Source organism: Festucalex cinctus, chromosome 15, assembly GCF_051991245.1.
Source record: "Festucalex cinctus isolate MCC-2025b chromosome 15, RoL_Fcin_1.0, whole genome shotgun sequence".
In the NCBI taxonomy this organism is placed as follows: Eukaryota; Metazoa; Chordata; class Actinopteri; order Syngnathiformes; family Syngnathidae; genus Festucalex; species Festucalex cinctus.
This window is the reverse complement of record NC_135425.1, coordinates 10,548,817-10,573,472: the sequence shown is the minus strand read 5'-3', so window position 1 is coordinate 10,573,472 and position 24,656 is coordinate 10,548,817. Positions and strand designations below refer to the sequence as shown.

At 38.6% G+C, this 24,656-nt stretch overlaps 1 protein-coding gene across 1 annotated transcript; it reads left to right on the top strand.

The window, feature by feature from the left end:
• The first annotated feature begins 4,751 nt into the window (after nt 1-4,751).
• On the top strand, nt 4,752-24,512 carry pip5k1ba (phosphatidylinositol-4-phosphate 5-kinase, type I, beta a). Its single transcript, XM_077497930.1, has 15 exons — nt 4,752-4,843; nt 8,905-9,325; nt 10,378-10,508; nt 11,024-11,141; nt 11,392-11,544; nt 16,775-17,071; nt 19,260-19,441; nt 19,558-19,638; nt 19,728-19,776; nt 19,847-19,931; nt 20,023-20,154; nt 20,305-20,386; nt 20,580-20,676; nt 23,160-23,257; nt 23,851-24,512. Exons 2-14 carry the CDS (start codon nt 9,254-9,256, stop codon nt 23,226-23,228), a joined length of 1,548 nt encoding a protein of 515 aa, XP_077354056.1. The 5' UTR covers nt 4,752-4,843; nt 8,905-9,253; the 3' UTR covers nt 23,229-23,257; nt 23,851-24,512.
• Nucleotides 24,513-24,656: the final 144 nt, after the last annotated feature.

The window sequence follows — 24,656 nt, the reverse complement described above, 5'->3', positions numbered from 1 at the left end:
CACAGAAAATGCTCAACACTTACCCAAGCCCACGGGACATCACGCTGGCAGTCTGAGTGAGGTCAAGATGAAAGGGAGCACTCTGCTCCATCTTAGAACACAACGCAGCCCTGTTATGCAGTGTGTGACAGGGTGGATCCATGTAACTGCTGGGCCTTACTTAACCCAGGCCAGCCATGAGACGTAGTTATTCCAGTGTGTCCTGCGTCGTCCCCCGCCTGGTGTCGTGCCCGGATCACCTCACCAGTGAACTATCTAAGAGGTATCCTAACCACATGCCCAAGCCACCTCATGTGGGTCCTCTCAACATTATGGGGAGATATTTGTCTCAAAATTATTCACACAAATAAATTTGTGATTTTCACGTGTTTTTGAGATCGACAAATACGTCTGTGATTTTCGCATGTTTCAGATCCACAAGGTAAAGATGTTCAAACAAAATAAAACAACAAACCAAATAAATTTCATTCTTGTGAATTGTTTATTTAAAAAAAAAAAAAAAAAAAAAAAAAAAGAGCAACAGCTGTACTCTAATCTACAGCTCCCCTAGCATGGTAACACAAAATTTAAAAACAATCAGGAACAAAACCTCATTACAATGGATCTGTCAGTACAAATGGGATTGTCTGTGGATTGGGACGATTGTCACCGCTACCCAATGTAATTTACTTTCCAATATCGGGGCCAAAAACTAGTGTTGTTCCGATGCCGTTTTTTGGCCCCCGATACAGATTCCGATACCCAGCTTTGTAGTATCGGCCGATACCATACCGATACCTAAGGTGTTTTTTTCCCCTCAACATGAAAAAGCTGTCCTGCCATTGGTTCAGAGCATTCAAGGGCCAATAGGATATCTTAGGTCGGCATGCAGTGAACATGTCACATATCAGTGAATGTCGTGCACGAGCAAGACACAAGATGCTGCATCCAAAATCCTATATTAGCGTTGGAATCAATGGTATCGGCATGTTACTTGTGAGTACTCACTGATACCGATACCACTGTTTTAATGCAGTATTGGCACATCTGCCGATACCAGTATCCGTATCGGAACAACACTAGCAAAAAAACGCTATAATCCATAAAATCCAAAATAATGAGGCAAATATTTTGATATTTTCAAAGATCTATATGGTACACCCTGATCTATATAGATCAAAGATCTATATCCATATATCTATATGACATCAGTAGTGATGTCCAGGTGAAATTTGGTGACCTCTTCAGTTAGGACCCCATGCTCGTGTTTTGATAATTTCATCTTTCTATAATAATAATAATAATAATAATAATAATAATAATAATAATAATAATAATAATAATTGTCATTATTATTATGGTGATATTAATAATTATTTAATAATAACAACAATAATATGTGTTATTATTATTATTGTTATTTTTATTATTATTATTATTATGATTATTATTATTATTATTATTATTATTATTATTATTATTATTAGCATCATCATGCATTTTATTTGAAGGTGCCTTTCTTGGCTAGATCACTGCACATTATTATTATTATATGCTACATTATCCATCCATCCATCCATTTTCTTGACCGCTTATTCCTCACAAGGGTCGCTGGAGCCTATCCCAGCTGGCACTGGCAGTAGGCGGGGGACACCCTAAACTGGTTGCCAGCCAATCGCAGTATGCTATATGATGTTGAATAAAATAACAATAAAAAGTGGAGTGAATTAAATAATGAAAATTTATAAAACAACCAGGCAAAATGACATTATGTTAAGCAGCCTGTTTTAAACAGGTTTGTTTTGAGCCGAACTTGTGATTTGACTTGAATGAATGAGTCTCTTCCTAACTGCCATTGTTATGTAACAGTGTTCTTGGTGCAAAGCCAGCATTTATACTTTGCCATGTGTGCAATCAGGAGCGAAACAGTCTGGTGCAAACTGCACTCAGCTGTCTGTCAAAATTTGTGGATACATTGTACTGGACGCTGCCATATCATCATTGGCACAATATTGTTTGTGAATAAGACCTTGAGACAAAACAAACTGCAGGTGCAAATGAATTGCAACTAAAGGTGCTTCGGTTAATTCTTTGTGGATTTGGCTCAAACTATTTTACTGAGGAAAACCAAGGGAATACTGAAAAGGAGAATGCAATATAACACCAAAACAAGGATAGATTGTTAAACATGGTAAAAATCAATGAAGCAATTATAAATTGTTGCTATAATGTACAGCAGGGGTGTCCAAACTTTTTCCTCTGAGAGCCACAGACAGAAAAATAGAAAGCTGCAAGGGTCACTTTGATTTTTTTTTAAAGTTATTTATTAACACATTCATTCCCAGACCAGCAAAAAAATGCATCATTTGACGTCTTTTTCCGTCAATGGCAGTGAATGAGTTAAGTACAGTATTTTAATTCATTCTTCATTTGTCATCATGAGGGGCAAATAAAAAAAAACATTTACAATATAGCTACTGTAAGTTTGCTAATGATACCAGTAAATTTCAGTGAGCCAAAATGCTACTCGGATTACTGAGATGATTAAAGTATTGCTGCTTTATTGTGCACTGAAAAGACACTTTCAAAATGGAACATGTGGTGGTTTTATACTGGTGCTGTAAGAGCCCCCTCTAGAGGTGACCAATGTACTTGGAATGTGGCCTATATGGTGATCCTCTGGACACACTTATTATTTACGGTACTTTCCAGAGGAGTACACATTAAATCGGAGTGTTGGTTACATTTTTCGGCATTGATTTTACCCCCTGAAGTGTAATTTTAACATTTTCATAAATGGTGTCCAGAGTAAGTGTTATTTTACTGAGTTGATAATTTAGTGTTAGATTAACTCTGCAGCGATGCAATTAAGGTCCACTTTCGCACCTGCTCTTCTCCACTTTGAGAGAGACGAGTCAGTGCCATTTTCCTCCTCGTCGCTTATCACTGGGAAACACCGACATTCAAACAAAATAAGTTTGGACACATGATGTCATTTTCACTCATAGAAGAGACTGCACAGCAAAAACTGGAGTGTGATAAAGTTCTGTATTTTCAACTCTGCCCGTGTTACTTAAAAACATTCATCAGTTAATATAAACGTTTCTCGTGTTAATAAAAAAACATGTTTTGAGTGTTAAAAATATAACACTAGATGGTGCACTATTTTAACACTACACACTAGTGCAGTTTAAAATCAACAATGACCAGTGTTGACGATTGTAACATTTCAACTACCATCAGGTTTGTTTTAACTCCATCTTAGTGTAAACCTGAGATTTCAAAAGTATTGTTTTAACTATATTTATTAGGGCTAGGAATCTTTGACTGTCTCACAATTCGATTCGATTATGATTTTTGGGTCTACGATTCGATTCAGAATCGATTTTCGATTCTCGATTCAAATGATTTTCGATTCAAAATTTTTTGATTGACAAATGATTTCTGCTTCAATTTACAGATATGCACGATTGCCATGATCTACTCCAGTCTGCTTTGCAAGACAAAATGACAAATGCAGACATTAAAGTGTCTTTTTTTTTTTTTTTTTTTTTTTTTTTTTTTTTTTTTTTTAAACACTCATTAATTTTGTATTGTATGTACCTTTTTCTACAAAAACAGCATGTGGGCTACAACTGCCTTTTCCCCTTCTTCTTCATTTCTAATTTAAATAAAATCGATTTTTAGATATTAAATATAGATTCGATTCGATTAATAAATGAGAATCTCGATTTTTTTATGAAACGATTTTTTTTTGGCACACTCCTAATATTTAGTGTGCATTGCATAGACACTATAAGTGTTAAATTTAACTCTTTAGGTGTTGATTTAACACTGTTGATGGTGGTGTGTACTTGTATGTATAAATGAAATTATTGTAATATAACTTATTGTAAAACAATTCTCTATGTGAGAAATTATATATCACACCACCATTTTTAAGCCATCAACATACAGTTTTGCATGAAATTGTGTATATACCCTGGGGTTATATAAACTTATGAGCTCACACTGTATGGTGAGAAAAAAGCTTAATGAGCGATAAAATCCATAAATAATGTGGCGGTAGTTTTGATATTTTCTGACGTTTAATTATATATAAGTAGAGATGTGCATGTGAATTTTGGCGATCATTCATAGTAGGTTTTGTCATTCAGCGATAGTTATGTACACGCATACATACACAATGGTAAATCCTTCAAAAATGCCCAAACATTGAGTGCGAATGGTTTTCCTATTGTCTTATACGTGGCTTGCAAATTAGCACGTGCCCAGTCCAGAGTGAATTGGCCTCTTGCCCACAGTCAGCTGGTGACCCTTGGACAAGTCCTGCAGAAAAATTGATGGTTGTATAAAACACTGAGCGAGTGCTGAGCAATGATGCCTCATATCTGAAGTTTCCAAGTCTGAATCTATGTCTACTTGGACTTTATTGTGAGTGTTTTTGTCTTACAGATTCCTCCCACATTCCAAAAAACATGTTTGTTAGGATCATTAAAGACTAATTGCTTGCATGAGGGAAGGTGAGTGTGCGTGGTTGTGTGTCTCTACGTGTTAGTCCGGTGATTCAGGGAGTTCTATACACTGTACTGTGAGTTTTACAAGACACTGAATAGGATCAGCGCTACAGAAAATGGATGGAAACTAAATCCGGAGCTTGAGAGAAGGCTGTGAAATGTTTGGCCGACACCTATAGTCTGGCCCCTGAAGTACAACAGGTAGGTGGAGAAAGAGAAAAAGAGCGAGGGGGAGGAAGTGATGAGGAAGTTATTGCTGTGTTTGGCTTCTCACCACAGACAGCCTGCTGCAGAGTTTGCATCGTCTGACATTCTCTGACTTTCTTCATGAAAACATGCCTCTTGAGGTAAGACAGCATTCAGGAGACCTTTTACTTCATTTGAGGAGACACTTCTACTTAAGATTGTTGTTGCAATTCCTGTCAGAAATGATCATCATTGGCTGTCAGCCATACGGAAGATAATTTGACGGTAGTGTGGCAAGAGGAAATAAACGCCACTGTCTGTCACCAACATCATAAGAAGCAGGTTATCAGCAATCTGATAGCCTGCTTATCAAACAAAACAGTTAAGAACTTACAGGTACATTAAATACTGTAAATACAGTTGTACTCAACATCCACTGTACAATAGAATGTCATTACTGCACATATGTTTTGATTTTTCTTAAAAAAATGTTCATGTGAGAATTTCAGGAAGTCATAAAATTAGTCACAGATGGTGTCGTGATCTAGGAAGCGTGGTGGTGGACCCAAATGCAGGAGGCGAACGAGGCAGAGGTGCGGAAAAAGAAGTAAATTTAATCCAACAAAAACCAAAGTAGCAAACAGGGCTTGAAGACAACGAATACAAAAAATACCAGAGGGAAAACTATACAGGAACAGACGAAAACACTGGCAACATGAACGTGGGGAAACAAGAATAATGAACCGGCAAACACTGACACGAAAACCAGTAACTAAATACACACACTAATTACACACGACGAGACACAGCTGGGCAAGACACAAATGGAAGGGGGTGCTGATTGGTTGGCACATGAGGACGGGCAGGTACACACAGGTGGACATGGAAAGGCTAAACGAGACTAGGGAAAACCAGGAAGTCAGAACATAAACATGACAAACTACAAACCCAACAAAAAACAAAGCAAAAACCCACCCTAAACAGAACCAAAACATGACAGATGGTGGACCAGATAGTTGTTTATTTTCCTGAAATTCAGTGCATGGATCATGGTTCCAACTCTTTTTTTTTTCTTTTTTTTTCAAAGTGAGGTGAGGTAACGTTTTTTTTATTTTATTTTATATTTATTTATATTTATTTATATTTATATTTTATTTTTAATTTTTAATTTTTAATTTTTAATTTTTAATTTTTAATTTTTAATTTTATTTTTATTTTTATTTTTATTTTTATTTTTATTTTTATTTTTATTTTTATTTTTATTTTTATTAATTCAATCACTGGTGTAATAACCTTATTTATTGATTGATTAAATTATTTTTTATTTTATGATCTGTTCTTATTGCTGCTGGACATGTAAATTTCCCAGAGGGAGCCATCCCAAAGGGATCAATAAAGTCAAGTCTAAGTCTAAGTCTAAGTCTAAGTTCCAGTTGCTGACAAAGATGAACAAATGATGTAGAAATGTACAGGTTGATGGAACATAAAAGTATTTTATTTATTTGTTGTGTTTATTTAATGGGACAGTATCATGCCACCCCCATTCCTCACCCCATAAAATCTTCGCAAATAACACTGGAAATATGTCGAATATGCCTAAAAAGTTATAAAAATAAAACATGTCGTCATTTTAAAGTTGTTTGTGGGTTAAGGTGTGGTGGTAACCAACATAATTTATGCAAATTACAGTCCTTTTATAGAAACATTGTGAAAATAGGTTGCATTTGAAATGATTTACTTCAAATAAATGTTTATAAACAATCATCAACTTGAAACAAATCTTATTAACACATATGAAACAGTTATCAGCCACATAAGAACTTTATTTTTGTAACATATCCACAAATTCCTTTCACTAATCAGATCACACTCAGGCCCTTACTATTAACTTCGTGTTTTTTTTTTGTTATTGTTTTAAACATACCCGTTGTTATTGTGTCAGTCTAGTCAGCTTATGTTTGCTACAAGGAAACTAAAAACGAATTGTCACAAGACATTGAGGCAATTCACTGTCGTATGCTGCTAATCTGTACAAACAATATTCACCCTGTAAGTGACCCACCCATGTGAAAAGAACTCTCTAATGACCTCCAGGAAACAGTTTTGTTTACCTCAAGTCAGACTATAATACTACATCCTGAAAATACAAGTCCCCATAGTTTGTTCACTCATGACAGACAATCATGATTTTGGTGAAGATGAACTCTTACTGTTTTGAAAATGTGCGGTTGAATGATAATTATTTGATATTGATCATGCTCATAATAGCAAGTTATTTAAAAAGGAATGCAGTCTTATTTTCACAGTTCCACTGAAATATAACTGGGACTGTGTCTTAAATGCTTTAAGACACAGCATTTTTTTTGGCTGTTTAATTGTGAGATTGCTGAAAGCATCCCACATATGTGATTCATATATTCATATATATATATATATATATATATATATATATATATATATATATATATATATATATATATATATATTAGGGGTGGGAGAAAAAAATTAATATTGTTGCGCTCTCTGTGGCAATAAATTATCGATACACTGACGGTAGATATCGATACAATGTGTTCAGTTGTGCAATGTTATGTTACAAATGTTTATGCACTTTAATTTGTCTCACTTTACAACGTTTACAGTTAAAAGGCTCAGAGGCAGTGAGGCACTATGCAGAACTTTGTACATTGTACAAAGTTTTGGCATTGAATAAATGCATAATTAGACATTTTCCTTTTTATGGGCATTTGTTGGCTTTTTCAGTCACATATCGTGATATATTGTTACATTTTTTTTGACAATATGTCAAAAATCGTAGATATCGTGTGTCATGATATTATCGATATCGTGAGCCAGATATCGTCACAGTATCGAATCGCGGTTTACCCGTATCATGCCACCCCTACTCTCTCTCTCTCTCTCTCTATAAATATATATATATATATATATATATATATATATATATATATATATATATATATATATATATATATATATATCATATATATATATATATATATCATCTGATTCCACATTACTTACAGTACTCACACAATTAACGTTAAATATCAACTTTTCCCCATTCATTTTCAATGGGAGTGACACTGAACTTTTTCCAAGTCCCACTTTCTACGCCCACTTTAAAGATTTTAAAGACATTAAAGATTTTTCAGTCCATCAGATCAGGAATTGATTATAAAATCACTGAAATTATTAAATCCCACTTTAGACAGATAGCAGTTCAAGTTTTGTTTTTATTAATTTATCGCTCAACTTCAATTAAGATTACATAATTTTCACATAATTTATCTTTCAATTTACTTCATAAGCATTCAGCTTAGCATTCAGCTATTAGCATTCAGCTTTCAGCATCCCCACGCAATTTCTCAAGAAATTGCACTTTTGCAACTGTGGTTCTGCTCCTCTGTGATCATGCACGTGCTTATCGTCTCATGAACTTCATTTGATTTCATCAGTCATGCCCACCTGTGGCAGTCAATCACATTTTTACCGTTACTTGCCTTCACCAGTTGTCTTTTTTTCTGTTTTCCTGTAGCTCCCTGTTTTTGTTCACTTCTCATTAGCTAATAGTTGTTTTCTCACTCTGGTTGCTGCGACTTCCTGCTCATGAGAAATATAGCTTCTTTTTTTTTTTTTTTTTTTTTAGGTTTCCTGTATTGCTACTTATTTATCAACATCTATGTTTATCTGCAACCACCATTTCCTCTTCACCAATAGTCACAAATTGACTTAATGTTGGGTTAAATAAATAAAAAAATGTTTATGAACACATTTTATGAAGTTTTTGAAAGTATTGAAAAGTAGAGCATTCTTATGGCAAATTATGATTCACTAAACCATATGTCTAATTTTTGTATATATAGGTCAGGTACTATGTTTTTCAGGATTCACAATTATTTGATAGCGGGGTGCACATAAAACTTTATATTTCACCATTGAGTTGGATATAAAATTCTATTGCTGAATTTTTCTTATGATTATTCTATCTATGCTCTTACAGCATAACTAGCAAGAACTAGTACTGGAGATGACTCTTACAAGAGTAGGCTACATAATCAAATCTTATGAAGTCACTACTTATCCTTTAGTAGGACATTTAATCAGAATATGTATTTGTTGCTGCCACTTTACTGTATGTTCTTGCCTCTGAAATGATGCCTGATTATGTTATCTAAACATTCTGTTTCCTCTTACAAAACAGGCGGATTGGGTAAGCAACATTTTTCTGCCAATCCTTCTTAACTGGGATCAAGAGTTTTGTGACGGATTCTTGAGCTAAAGACACACACAAACATTGAAGGACCCTCAGAGCCTGGACCGAAAGCTTTGCACAATTCTGTAAGGTGTATAGGGTAAAGAACAGTGCATAAAGAGAACTGGACTGAGACTATTCTACACTGTGTGACTCTTCATCTTTCTACAGGAGCGATTTACCTGCAAAATGCAGTTCCGGTAATATCCAGTTGAGGCGTGATTGACGGTAAAAGGGGAACCTGGTGTGCTGTGCCCAATCCTGACTTCCCCCTTGTCAAGTTCTGTCTCTTTGAAAGATGTCGTCCAGCAGCATTATCAGTTCAGGGAAAAGAAGCCTTGCCTCCAAAGTGGCAAAAGATCACAAAAAGGTAAGTGCATGATCCTCGTATTTATTCTTGATGAAAGATATAGAAGAATGTGTCAGCTAACTTCACAGCTCGTCAAACCCAATTTAAAAACTAGTAAACACAGGATACAGATATCTGCAGTATCTCTTCAAACATGGGCAAAAGATATGATCATGACAAATATATATAGAAATATTTCCTGAATAAAACACAATTTAGTCCAAAATATATGAAATGGAAATCATTTTGAATTGTTTCATATTGAGTGTCGTTTTTTATGCTTTTAATGGTTGCGATATTTTCAAAAAGATTCTACATTATATTTTGCTGAATGGGAAAAAGTATGCTCCTTTTTTATATACAGTACTTATAATTATACATTTTAATAAAACCAGAATATTTAAATTATCTTGATATGCTTTCAAATTAATTTGTTTATTTTGACAATTTGTCAAGATTTCCAACTTTAGTGCTAGGCTGTAGTACATAGTAGGGATGTAACGATATCCAAACATCACGATACGATATTATCACGATATGAAGGTCACAATACGATAATTATCACGATATTGTGGGGGGGTTGCCGATATTTAAAAAAGATCACAATATTGTAAAAAAAAATAAAAAAAATAAAAAAATAAAAGGAGCTCACACTAAAAAAAGCACAATATTGTGCTTTTGTACATAACAGCAACGCATATAAAGCACCTACAATCTCTAATAACAATGTTGAGGCACTTACTCTCTAATGCAAGCACACATTGATCGCTTCACAAGCAAATTAGGTTCTCCTTCATCTGACAGTTAGCATAGATTTTAAACATAGAAGGCCAAAACATCCATAATGAAAATTAAATTGCACTAATAAACTAGCCACTAGAGGGTGCTAGAATTGCACAAATGGAAATCAACCTGACTTTTTTTAACAGATGTGTTCCCTTTAAATATCGTGAACATGACGATGCCGATATTGTGGCAGTTTTAATACCACAATATCACGATATTGGCCATATCGTTACATCCCTAGTACATTGTATACGTTCTAGCATTGTTCTGTTTTTCTCTTCATTCAGCCAACACCAGCTTCCCTGAAAGGCGCCATTCAGCTGGCCATCGGTTATGCTGTGGGAAACCTTAGCTCCAAACCCGATAGAGATGTTCTCATGCAGGATTTCTCTGTAGTGGACACTGTCTTCCTGCCAAGGTACTTCTATCTCTTATAGCAATTAGACGAGGAATAATTCATATGTGTGTTTATTTGAATTAATCACTCACTGGACCCAGAAATGGTTACCCAATCTGTACAATCCAATGAAAATACAAAATATATTGTTTAAAGAATGATGCTGAATGTCATAAGTGTAACCTCAGGAAATATTTTTGGTTTACATTGTCAGTACATCAGTATTTAAGTTTTTTTTTTTTACTTTTTATTTGTTGCACCATAGTGAAAGCTATTTGTAGTGTTTCTCTTATGTGGCTATGTGAAAATACCAAAACATTGGACACACCTCTAAATCAAACGGGATTATTGTTATCTTTGTGAAGCTCTTTGTATCACAATCTCAGAGTGTTTTGTTTTCATCTTCTTTTGTTTACGTCTTGAAAATGACATTTGGAAAACCCAAATGCAACATGAATCTTTTAGGAAAACCAACTGCTCTGTCTAACCTCAGCAGACAGCTCATTTACGATTCCATTTTGTTTGTTCTCATGCAGTGAAGGCAGCAACATGACTCCAGCACATCACTATCCCGACTTCCGTCTAAAAACATATGCACCACTGGCATTCCGCTACTTTCGGGAACTCTTTGGCATCAAACCAGACGACTATCTAGTAAGTTTCAATACTCAACTGGATTAATTGCAGTACCCTAATCCAGAGATGAATCTTTCTTAATGGTAAATTACTGAGCATACAAGTTCCAAAGTGGTAAAACATTGAATAGTGCATTATGCTGTAATTGCTACTATCACCGGTGTTATTTTTAGGGGTGTGGTGATTTAAAGCCCCTTAAAAGATGTCTAGATCAGGGGTCACCAACCAGTGTGTCGAGATAAAGCTACAGTATCCTTGTCATTTTCAGTACTCCATCTGTAATGAGCCTCTCATCGAGCTGTCCAACCCTGGTGCCAGCAGTTCCTGGTTCTACCTAACCAGTGATGATGAGTTCATAATCAAGACTGTGCAACTGAAAGAGGCAGAGTTTCTGCAAAAGCTGCTTCCTGGCTACTACATGGTGAATACAGTTATATCATTTCACTGTTCGATCCTTCCATGTATTATGAGCAGATAGATAAATAGCCAGATAGCAAGTTGCTAGCTTGCTAGGCAGATAATTTTTTTTAACCCCTCTTCTTCTTGTTTCCGGAAGCTAGGGAAAGGTGGGTTACAAACAGATTCAAGTTTCTGACGTTTTCTGGGTCTAACAGCTAGACAACTATCTGTATCTTGATAGAATAATAGAATAGTCAAGTCAAGTCATTTTTATTTATATAATAGAATAATAAATAGATACCAGAAAGATAGATAGATAGATAGATAGATAGATAGATAGATAGATAGATAGATAGATAGATAACAGTGCAGACAGTATAGCGGAAGGAAGCAAGGGGATCTAAGATAAATAAATAAATAAATGAATAAATAAATAACTAACTAAATAAATAAATAAATAAATAAATAAATAAATAAATAAATAAATAGTGACAGTACACATGTAAATAGTAGGGGTGTCACGATTCGCCAACTCCACGATTCGATTTAAATTTCGATTTTGGGGTCACGATTCGATTTTTTTTTCGATTTTTTTTTTTTTTTCCGCTCCCCCACTTTATAACACAGAGGCATATGCTTCTGTAGGCTAAGGCTAGTCTATGATCATTGGTTCTATTCATTGTACAGTAAATCTTATTTCAAAAGATCGGCTACATATAGGTGATGCAATTTCCATATTATTTTTGTGTAAATTTATGTAATATATGATAATTGACATTAGGCAGGAATGATCAAATTCAAAGAATTTATTTACAATATAAAGTTAACCGTCTTGTTCTTACTGAAGTGTAAAATAAAAAATAAAAAAACAAAAACAAAAAGTCACAGTGGGTGCCTGCCATCTATTGACTGTTTTTGGTTACAACAGTGTGCTGTGCGTTCCTCTTAAAATAATGTGCAATGTGCAACAACAACAAAAAATATATTGTATCCAAAGTCATGGAACAAATACAGCCTGAACAAACTATATCCCAACATTTACAGTTGCTGGGCATACTGTAGCGTGGTTCAAGTACACTAATTAAATGTTTGAATCCAGCGTTTTCCAAGGCTGCAGGTCTGCTGCTATAAATAGACCTATGGATCTGGCGTTTCGCGCGAGCTGAAGTGTGTGGAAGTTTCACTGTAAATGAGGATGAAATAGTTGGTTGGACCGTTGTTTTCCCACTTCTAGTTGAATTTGATAAATCTAAATCTTTGTGATGCCTGCGTAAATGTCCCGTCATGTTTGTCGTGTTTCCCGTTGTTACGGCTGGCGGCTCGGGCCCGCCGCCGGCTCCGCTCCCCTAGTATGTATGTGTGTGTTTGTGTCGGCTGGTGCCCGTATAATGGTACTTCAGTTTGAATGCGCCAGCGCGACACTCTGATTGGAGGACTGTGCCAGCGCGACACTCCGATTGGACGACTGTGCCAGCGCGACACTCCGATTGGACGACTGTGCCAGCGCGACGCTATTGTGTATCCGTGTATCGAATCGTGTGTCCTCTCTTCTATTTCGATGCTCGAAATCGTGACGTAATTTCGATCGATTTCGATAAAAAATCGAAATCGTGACACCCTTAGTAAATAGTAATGGGGCATAGACAGATTAGAAACAAAATGTGATAACAGCAACAATTTGTTCACTATGATAATTAAGGATCGGGAGTTGAACGTTAGCCAATTGGAAGCATACAGTTTGATTCTCGAAGCTGGAATAGAGAGATACTCAAATATTGCATGTCAAAAAGAGGTGGTGGGTGGACAAGAATTCTGATCATATGGAAAGAAATGCCACAGCTAGACTACACCTAGATCAGAAGTCAAAATAGAGCATTTAGTTTTACTTTTGTCACGGCGAGGAGAGGTAGGACCCAGACGCAGGATAAGGTAAGCCACCAAGGCAGCAGGTTTATTTCCGGCCAACCAGCGTCTCCTCTCAAGCTGAGAGGAGAACGGGGAAGCAAAAAGGTGGAGAACAAAAAACGCTCCACTGGGGAGGAAAAAACAGGCAAAAGGTATAGGGGACAACAAAAGGCGCTCCGCTAGGGAGGAAAAAGGCTCAAGGCAAAAAGGGGTAACTCAAGGCGCTCCGCTGGGGAGGACAAGGCACAAAAACAAGACAAGGCACAAAAACAAGGCAAGGCACAAAAACAAGGCAAGACAATAAGGTACCGGGAACAAGGACTCGAGGACTGTGGGACGCTTCCATGCACTGTGTGTGTGACACTTCGGCAACGGAGGGGAGAATGCAGGTGGCTTTTATTGTGGCAGGTGGTGGTAATCATGGGCGGGGACCGGTAATTAGCAAGCAGCAGGAAGGATAAGTGACCTGAGGTGAGAGGGGAATCATTATTTCACAACAAAACAGGAAACATGAACACAAAAATAAAAGCATGGGCCGTCACGCCGGTGGCGGCGTGACAGTACCCCCCCCTCAAGGGCCGGCTCCTGACGGCCCTTCAACATCAAAAAGTCACAAAAACAAGGGCGGGCGGAAGGGGGCACGGAGGTGGGAACACGGCCCACCCATCCGTCCCAGACAAAAAGCAGTTCAGGAGGGCGTCCGCGAAGCCCGACGAGAGAGTCCCAGCGGGGCCAGTCAGGAGGGCGTCCTCGACGCCCGACAAGGAGCAGAGGTGGCGGCGGGGTGTTCGCCGCCAGATGAGGAGCAGGAGGCGGCCGCTGGCCGGGCGCCGCCGGAACTGGTGCAGGTGATGGCGGCCGCTGGCCGGGCGCTGCCGGAACTGGTGCAAGAGGAGGCGGCCGCTGGCTGGGCGCCGCCGATCGAGGAACCGGAGGTGGCGGCCGCAATCCATGCGCCGCCTGACGAGGAACAGGAGGTGGCGACCGCAATCCATGCGCCGCCTGACGAGGAACAGGAGGTGGCGACCGCAATCCATGCGCCGCCTGACGAGGAACAGGAGGTGGCGACCGCAATCCATGCGCCGCCTGACGAGGAACAGGAGGTGGCGGCCGCAATCCATGCGCCGCCTGACGAGGAACAGGAGGTGGCGGCCGCAATCCATGCGCCGCCTGACGAGGAACAGGAGGTGGCGGCCGCAATCCATGCGCCGCCTGACGAGGAACAGGAGGTGGCGGCCGCAATCCATGCGCCGCCTGACGAGGAACAGGAGGTGGCGGCCGCAATCCATGCGCCGCCTGACGAGGAACAGGAAGTAGCGGCCCAGGCGAAGCGGCCAGGGACTGCGGCGGCAGCGGCCCAGGCGAAGCGGCCAGGGACTGCGGCGGCAGCGGCCCAGGCGAAGCGGCCAGGGGCTGCGGTGGCAGCGGCCCAGGCGAAGCGGCCAGGGGCTGCGGCGGCAGCGGCACAGGCGAAGCGGCCAGGGGCTGCGGCGGCAGCGGCACAGGCGAAGCGGCCAGGGGCTGCGGCGGCAGCGGCACAGGCGAAGCGGCCAGGGGCTGCGGCGGCAGCGGCACAGGCGAAGCGGCCAGGGGCTGCGGCGGCAGCGGCACAGGCGAAGCGGCCAGGGGCTGCGGCGGCAGCGGCACAAGCGAAGCGGCCAGGGGCTGCGGCGGCAGCGGCACAGGCGAAGCGGCCAGGGGCTGCGGCGGCAGTAGACAAGGTTCCGGAGCGAGAGGCTGTAGCAAACGAGGTTCAGGGGCGAGAGGCTGCAGCAGACGAGGTTCAGGGGCGAGAGGCTGCAGCAGACGAGGTTCAGGGGCGAGAAGCTGCAACAGACGAGGTTCAGGGGCGAGAGGCTCCAGCAGACGAGGTTCAGGGGCGAGAGGCTGCAGCAGACGAGGTTCGGGGTTCTGAGGCCAGTCCGACCCTTCACCCCAGTCGCCACGGTCCAAAGCCATCAACTCTTTTATCTCTGCAATGACTCGGGCGATGTCTTCAAGCCTCTGCCAGGTCTCCAAGTTGGACACTCCCGCTGGGTCCATGCTGGCCGAAGTGTACTGTCACGGCGAGGAGAGGTAGGACCCAGACGCAGGATAAGGTAAGCCACCAAGGCAGCAGGTTTATTTCCGGCCAACCAGCGTCTCCTCTCAAGCTGAGAGGAGAACGGGGAAGCAAAAAGGTGGAGAACAAAAAACGCTCCACTGGGGAGGAAAAAACAGGCAAAAGGTATAGGGGACAACAAAAGGCGCTCCGCTAGGGAGGAAAAAGGCTCAAGGCAAAAAGGGGTAACTCAAGGCGCTCCGCTGGGGAGGACAAGGCACAAAAACAAGACAAGGCACAAAAACAAGGCAAGGCACAAAAACAAGGCAAGACAATAAGGTACCGGGAACAAGGACTCGAGGACTGTGGGACGCTTCCATGCACTGTGTGTGTGACACTTCGGCAACGGAGGGGAGAATGCAGGTGGCTTTTATTGTGGCAGGTGGTGGTAATCATGGGCGGGGACCGGTAATTAGCAAGCAGCAGGAAGGATAAGTGACCTGAGGTGAGAGGGGAATCATTATTTCACAACAAAACAGGAAACATGAACACAAAAATAAAAGCATGGGCCGTCACGCCGGTGGCGGCGTGACAACTTTTCCTAAACATTAATGTTCCTCTCAGTTCATAATTCCTAACTCTGCCTCCGAACACAGTAAGGGAGCAGATCATTATTTACTTCAAAACATAAACTTTAAAATCCACCCAATCATTAAATTTGAGTACTGCATATGTGATTTTTATTTCTAAATATATAATTGGAAGGTGCACGGCAATGAGCAAGATTTATTATCCTGATTGCCCGCTTCTGTAAAATAGAAACCACATTTGTTATTGATTTGTATGAATGTCATCAGTCCTCCACACAATAACTCGGGAACTAGGAAGCAACTGTACAACAAACGTAAACATTTTGGTTGAAGATGTCTTTTACTAATACTCTAATGGCTTTGCATACTTTTGTTTTAAAATAGTTTACATGCGGCTTCAAGCACAAGTTATGATCAATAATAACGCCTAAAAAACTGCTAACTTGGTTATTGATTATATAATCATCATTTTATTTGTCTGTCGATGGCTAAATAATATAAATTTAGTTTAATTCATATTTAAAACTTATTAATGTTAAATCCTTTTCAAAGTATTTAATTCCACTTGTACTGTGTCAACAATGTTTAGTTTGGTGGTTAGTTCGGGCCATTATTGTTAAGTTTAACACATAACCTGTACCTTATCAGCATTTTTTGGGCCAAACCCATGGTTACATCTTTAATTATTAATAAAATGTTTGCTTTCACTTCTGTAGAACCTGAACCAAAACCCGAGGACTTTGCTACCCAAGTTCTATGGCCTTTACTGCATCCAGTGTGTTGGAGTCACTGTCCGTGTGGTGGTGATGAACAACGTCCTTCCACGTGCCATCAAGATGCACTACAAGTATGACCTGAAGGGCTCCTCCTACAAACGTCGCGCTTCACGCAAAGAGCGCGCCAAGTCTTCACCTACATTCAAAGACTTGGATTTCCAAGAGATGCACGAAGGCTTGCGCTTTGATGCGGAGACCTACAGCGCCCTGATGAAGACTTTGCAGAGAGACTGCCGGGTGTGGTAACATTTTTTATTTTTTTTTCCCAGGTTAATATGGCGTGTTCTTCATGTGTGGAAACTGGAAAGAAACAGTTACTCAAAGCTAAAGTTTTAATAATACAGTACTTAAAATTGGATCACAGAAATAAAATATTACACTAATTCTCCTGAGGTCAAATGGGATAGGCTCAGTTAGAGAGACATCTTGTTATGCTCAAAACTCGTGTTATCTGTGTTTAAAGACCCTGTAAAGTGAAATTATAGCCATTGTTTTTTACGTTTTTACTAAATGCATGACATCGTACATGTTTAAAGATAATTACTAAAACGTGCAAAGCCTGAGAACTTTGTTTGTAGTTATGAATTATGAAAATAAAGCGTTAAACTTTTTTCACTTTTTTTTTTTTTACACACATTACTTTTCTATGCATTATTTTTCCTTTTTTTTAAGCATTTACATTTGGCATTTGAGTTGTTAACTACACAATTTTCCATTTTATGTCAAATTTTGTATTCACTTTACAGGGATTTTAAGGTAAAACGTGTTAATATACAATATTACTTCAAAATTAGTTGAGTAACATCTTCTGGGAAGTGACTCATCTGCATGTGGTATTTGTAAATTTATCCATATTTTAGGTTGTTAATACTGCCATTTTTTCATCTTTCTTTTAAAGATGCACAGAGTGTAGCAGACCGATGAAAGCTCTCTTGCTAAAATGTCTGTAATTTAACAAAATTATATGACAGCCACAAAAATCACACCTAGGAGACCAAAAGGCTGCAAAAAGCTCAAAATTGCATGTTGGCCCAAGACACGGTAGTAGATCCAAGCATATTGGTCATATGACCAGGCTGGACTTTGTACCATAAATTGACCTCATTCTATTAGGTAACAGTTCTCAGCTCAAGGAAGTCTTTGTTTTCAAGTACAGTATTTCTTTGTGACATTATGATGTGCCTGGATGGACTGAGACTTGGTGTACAAAACTCTACTTTGGAATCTGGTTACAAAATACTGTAATTCCTCTTAATTTGGGCCTGATATTACATCACAGAGGAACAGTATGAATTATTTATTTATTGCATTGTACTCTGGCTCACATACATACATACATATCTTCATTAGGGTTGACAGTAAGTTGAAGTCTATCCCAGCTGACCTTGGGCGAGGGGCAGGGCATAACTTCAACTATAGTCGCCAGCCAAACATGCACAACAATGGACAATTTAGCGTCATCAATGAATCTCGCTTGCATGTTTTTGGAATGTAGCTCAAAGATGGAGTACCTGAAGAAAACCCATGCAAGCACGGGGTGAACATTCCAAACAGGAAGTCCAGGGCCATTATTATTATTATTATTATTATTATTATTATTATTATTATTATTATTATTATTGTTGCTGTCAAATTTAAAGCATTAACTAGTTAATTAATCACAAAAAAATATTGCATTAATCATTGTATTACCACAGTTTAATCACACTATTAATTTTGACGGCAGCTGATCCTTTTTAACCGACAGCAGATGGTTACATTAAAGGTAGCTGTTCGAGTTTGAGCAATAAACATAACTACATGCATTAAAGTAAAGCATTTAATAAATGTTTACATATGCCGTAGGTCATTTTTTCCCATTTTAAATTATGTAAATAATTAATTGATTAGAAAAAAGCAGGATGAGTGTGTGCAGTGGATATAAATTTTTGAAGATGTCCTCATAACATTAAATGTTGAAAAAATTAACACATAACAAGTGCCCTTCAAATTTAGCAGACAAAATATGTTGGGGGGAAAAAAAGCATTTTTAAGTCAGTGATTAATCATAATTAATCAAAATTCTAAGATGTGATTAATCTGATTAAAAAATTTAATCGTTTGACAGCTCTAATTATTATTATTATTATTATTATTTTTAACCTAGCTCTCTTTTGCATGTGTTGATGAACTCTCCTTCATTATATGGCTTTTTAGCCAGTGCAATGTTTCAAGCTAGTTGATATGAGTTCATGGGCTCGGCTGTTCCTGCCTGACCTTACAAAGTGAGCAACTTGTAAAGTTAAGTTCGCTTTGGAAATGCTCTAATGATGACCAACAAATAATAGCTTGCCATTACATATTTTTTCTTCATTTTCACGAGAGCTGCAAACCTGACAAAGAGACTCACACACAGCATTCAACTGATAAACATTCTTCTCCTTAGGTTCTAGAGAGCTTCAAGATCATGGACTACAGCCTCCTGCTGGGAATCCACGTTTTAAATCACAAGGCGTCAAACAGAGAGAGCAGACGTGACAGCAAGAAGCAAAGAGTCCTCTACTCCACTGCCCTCGAATCCATCCAGGGGACTGTGAAGGACCCAGATCCAGTGGCCGATGACGACACGTGAGGAAACAATTTGGAATTCCGTTTGTAGAAACACATGTAATTTAGGATAGATATAGTGGATTGTACATTGATTGTATTGTGCATATTAATTTTTCAAATGTGTTCAATTTCAGATTTGGTGGCATTCCGGCCAAGCATAAAGATGAAAACTTGCTCATCTTTTTAGGAATTATTGACATCCTTCAGTCCTACAGGTTCACAGTGCCTCTCATGAATACACCATCAATATAATGTTTGGTATTTTTATGTGGATTATGGAGTACATCTCAATTTTCATTGTCAGGTTCATTAAGAAGGTGGAACACTCCTGGAAATCACTTTTACATGATGGGGTATGTGCCATGGCATATTTCCTTTCTTTTGCGTGTTGAAGTGTTGAATTTATTGTTGTTTGCTTTTCAGGACACAGTGTCAGTTCACAGGCCCAATTTCTATGCAGACAGATTTCTGAAATTTATGGGCTCTGTCGTATTCAAACGCATCCATCGTGAGTTAGTTTTGCTACCATGCTGCATGTCACAAAGCCTTGATCAATAATTGTCTTTTCTTTAACACTTACGCTGTTGTTTTTTTTACAGCTTTGAGAGGAATGTCCTCCAAGAGGAAGAAGAATTCTTTCTATGTTGTTAAGTCGGCCTCGCAGGAGATACTTTCTTCTCAAAAGGAGGAGTGGGAGATGAAGAAAGCACAAAGCATGGACAACCTAGATGGTAAAGACCCCTATTTCATACATGTGGTTCTTCACCGACATTTTTCTACCAATGACAAATTTTCAAAAAACAAAACAACAAAAAATCATCCATGATTCCTTGTCAAATGTCTTAACTGTTTTTTACGGATATTTTGTCTTCTTTCATCAGTTTGCAGTTCGACCAAGCAACCAGATCTTCTACCAAAATCTACTGTAACTTTTAAATCCACTGAAGAACAGCTTGAAAGCAGGTATATAAATGGCACCCTTTGTAGTGAAAAAACTACAAATAGAACACTGCTCTACAAAAAAATAGTACATACTGCACATGGTTTGAGCCTCCTAAATACCTTCAAATACTGAAATGCCCTTTTACTTTTTAGAATGATTACAGTTGCTCTTGTTTTGATCTGCATTTTTTTTTTTTTTTTTTTTATGCTGCAGTGAACACAGACGCGCCTCCAGTTCAACACTTGCTTTGGATGACCCTCTGCCGTCCCTCAGCAGAAGCCAGTCAGACTCTGAACTGGATGTCTACTTGGTATGGAATACCTGCAAATACAATAACTTACATGCCTGACTTTTCCACTTATGTTCGTTAAGCTTTACAATGCTCTCTATTCCTTATTTCAGTTGACAACAGGCCGAATTCATAATTATGCCAACGTTTTGCAAGGGAAGTAATATAAATGAGATTTTGAGATATATTTTTGAGACAAGGTCAGACCAGTCGTTGCCAGACCTCACTTTTTTTTTCCTTGAGTACCCCTATCCAATTTGTTTTGCATTTCTCTCCAGCCAACACAGCTGAAAATCGTTATCAGGCTTCATTCGGAGCTTGCTGATTAGGTGAGCGTTTGAAACATGTGTGACATGGAAAACAGGCTGGATAGAGGTACCCGAGGACCAGGGTTGAGAGCCACTGGTATATGTGGTCGTACTTACTTACGTACTTGTGGGGAGTACTTACATCAGGGGTGGCCAAGTTCGGTCCTCGAGAGCCACTATCCAGGCTGTTTTCTATGTTTCTCTCCACTAACACACCTATTTCATGATCAGGATCGTTATCAGGCTCCCGCAAAGCTTGCTGATGAGCTGCTTATTAGCCTCAGCTGTGCTGAAGGAGGGAGACATGGAAAACAGGTTGGATAGTGGCTCTCAAGGACCGAACTTGGCCACCCCTGACTTACATTGATGTACATTTTTGTTAATCTTACAGTGTTTGGGAAACACAAACATGTACTCATCGTCTTAAACTTAACTCTTTGACTGCCAAAGACGTTTAATAATGATTAGTAAAATTCCGATGAATGAAATTCGATCTTTCATTTAGTAGCCACATTGTATATGTAGTAAAGGCAAACAATATTCTTTTTGCCTTGAAAGATGAGTTAAAATGCTCAAAAGCTGCTGGCACTGTGGATTTTTTTGTTTTGTTTTTATAACGTGTGGCAGTCAAAGAGTAACAGCAAATTTAGGGCTAAACCATATGAACAAAATTTCGCAAATGAACTTTGTTGTTTGTTTGTTTGTTTGTTTGTTTGTTTTTTCAGAAAAAAACGTTTCTTTTTCGATTTATTGGCTTCAGACAGGATCTCTGTCAATGTGCGTTGTTCAATGCACTAAAAACATTGTCTCATGTTTCATGTGGTAGAACATAACATTGTAGATATGTGCGCAAAACTTCAAAGGTTAATGGATTTACATGAAACTACCATTATTAAACAGATCTTTCCAAGACGAAACAGACAACATATAACAATGATGGTCATGATTTCCAAGTAATTTGTTTACTGAGTTTTTTGATATATCCAACTTGCCCTTTAAAAAATAGGAACATGTAATGCATAAAAGATGTCTAGTTTCAGCTAATTGGTAGGCTTTATGAAAGAATGTACTGAATATAGTCAAACCAATTACCGGTAATTCATAAACAGCCATTCAGTAGCCCAGTATAAAATGGCATTTATTAATAGGTGATTGTTTGTTTCCATTTGTGTTGCTGGAAGGCTAGCCAACAGTATCCAACACGAACAAAATCCACTCAAGCTAGTCTGCTAGTTAGCCAATAACATTTCTTAACCAAAAGTCAAATTTTGTAACAAGTTAACAACTCAATGTTTTTCGGCGTAATTGTTTCTAGTTACTTTTGACTGTTTCTCATGTGGTGTATGCCAGTATAGCTTCTAGTTTGTGGCGTACTGTATGTCAACTAAACTTGACCGCCATTGCCAGTAGGGCAAGTGCAACACTGTGAAGGATCCTACAGTGTTCCTTCCTCCAAGCATAAAATCTTTTGGGGGATTTCCCTCTTTGGGTGTTTTTCCACCCTCTTAAATCTTGACAGTTTGACTCTGAAGCTGGAACGATTTCATCATGTGACAGCTCAATTCCGAGTTCCCTGAGTGGAGTTTTTCTGCACTACGTCTCTTACATAACCACTAAATCCTCATTCGGGCTTATATGAAGCTGTTTGTCAGGCCTATATTTCCAGGCAGTATGAAAGCCTGAAGACGTTGGGGTAATCACTAATCTCTCAAATGCGATTGACAGAAAATGCTGACATTCAAAGGAAATTAATTAACTATATGCTTAAAGCCGCTTACGGTCGTAAGGGAAGCCTTTTCATTCAAGGAGAGCAAAATTAATACAGACTCACCAGATAAAATGTACCAAACAAATGTATTCTACTGTACGTAGTGACACTAAAGTTTATGTACGTATAATGTACTCTATGCGTACGTAAACAACAGGGGTGGGTGGTATATTGAAGGACATGTTATGTGCACTATTTAGATCTACAGTCATTTTGCAAGGATTTTACAGTTTATATCCATAGATGAATTTATTATAAAAGTGGCAGTTCTCAGGTTCCTTTTTATTCACATCTGACCTAAATATCAACACGGATGTGAACAAAGTTTGTCATGTCAGACTCACTGAATAAGATCAGAAGGGTCCAGACAAAACTGCAGAGGCAGGCATCCAATTGGTTGCACGCTTTCATTTTTGCTTCCCCCACAGGGCATTACACATGTACTTAAAACACATGGCATACCTACAAACATGGACACAGGTGATTGGAACCGTTAGATGGAGTACAAGAGAAAATTTTGGTTCAGGTGAGGTACCAAAGCTCTGGGGTGAATGGTTACTTGTGTGCTTTGTTTTTTAATCTTCACCTGTGTCTCGTTTGGCTTGGGTACATGTTCTGTTTGACTTCTTTGTTTTGAACAATTTCACGAAAAAACATCAGCACTCTCTTAAAAATTACACAAATAAGATTTTAACTATTTATTCACATCGAGAGGCATGGAACAAACTTGATTAGACGAGAAACAAAGAGAGTTGCACAGAGGGACAGTGGTAATAATCCGACAAAACACACACAATTCTCAGACTGCACCTACAGATACTGAATCGATCTAGTTGGTTGTCGCAAGTAAAGGGCTAAAGAACGACATCACATAGGTTCAGACATCACCTAAAGGATTAAAGATTGGCATCACATAGCCTAAAAGTAGTTGAAACTAGATGATGGTTACATCAGTTCAAAACAGACACTTGACCTCAAACTTAACAGGTCATGAACTCAAACTCAAACTTAACCCAGGCATGACCCCAGACTTGACACATAGAATCAAGGATGGCTTTTGTTAACTAAAAATGAATGTTGTTTTTTGTCAACAAGTCTTTTGGTTGTCTTGTTTTGCAGTGAAGAGACAAAGATAGAGGATGCGCTCCAGGAAGCCTTTAGAAGAGGATGACCTCACGCAATGCCATTATATAAGACCTCATAATAGAATGCATACGATGTGAATGAACTACAGGCATTTACATGCTCAAGACCTTTCATTTCTTTGAAATCCAATGAGAAGGAACATTCTGAACGACTTCACACCAAATCGAACAGAAATACAGTACAGCTTGGTTTTGTTACATCACTCATGCTGCTAAGTCAACATTTGATTTTGTTTTATGTGTAAATGTTCAAATTCTCTCAGTGGCTGGATCCCTGGGCAAATATTTTCACAATATTTAATCATTCACATTACACACATAATTTATTTTCCAACTATCTTAATGATGTTTGCTTACAATTACATTGCATCCAAACTGAACAGTTTGTGGCAATATTGAAATCTCTTGCGTTCATTTCACCTCTTTTTCCATGTGCCTTAAAATGTTTTAAAATCAAATGTGTATGACTGTATGATAGAAATACTTGTGGATTTCTTTTTGTGAAGTATCACTTAATGTAATATATGTACAATTTTAGATCAGTGTTTAGAGAGACTCTTTGGAGACAGACACGACATAAAATGTTTTACCCAGGACCTTAGTAATACCAAATAATAAAATTATTGAAATATGAAAGTTTGTATTGTTGGTTTTATTATTTTATCAAACTACAGGAGTCTTACGTTCCTTATTTATAGTGAAAAACTCAAATTCACCACTTCATATACATTACCAACCATCTGCAAAGCTATAATTGTGATGTTTGAATTCATGGAATAA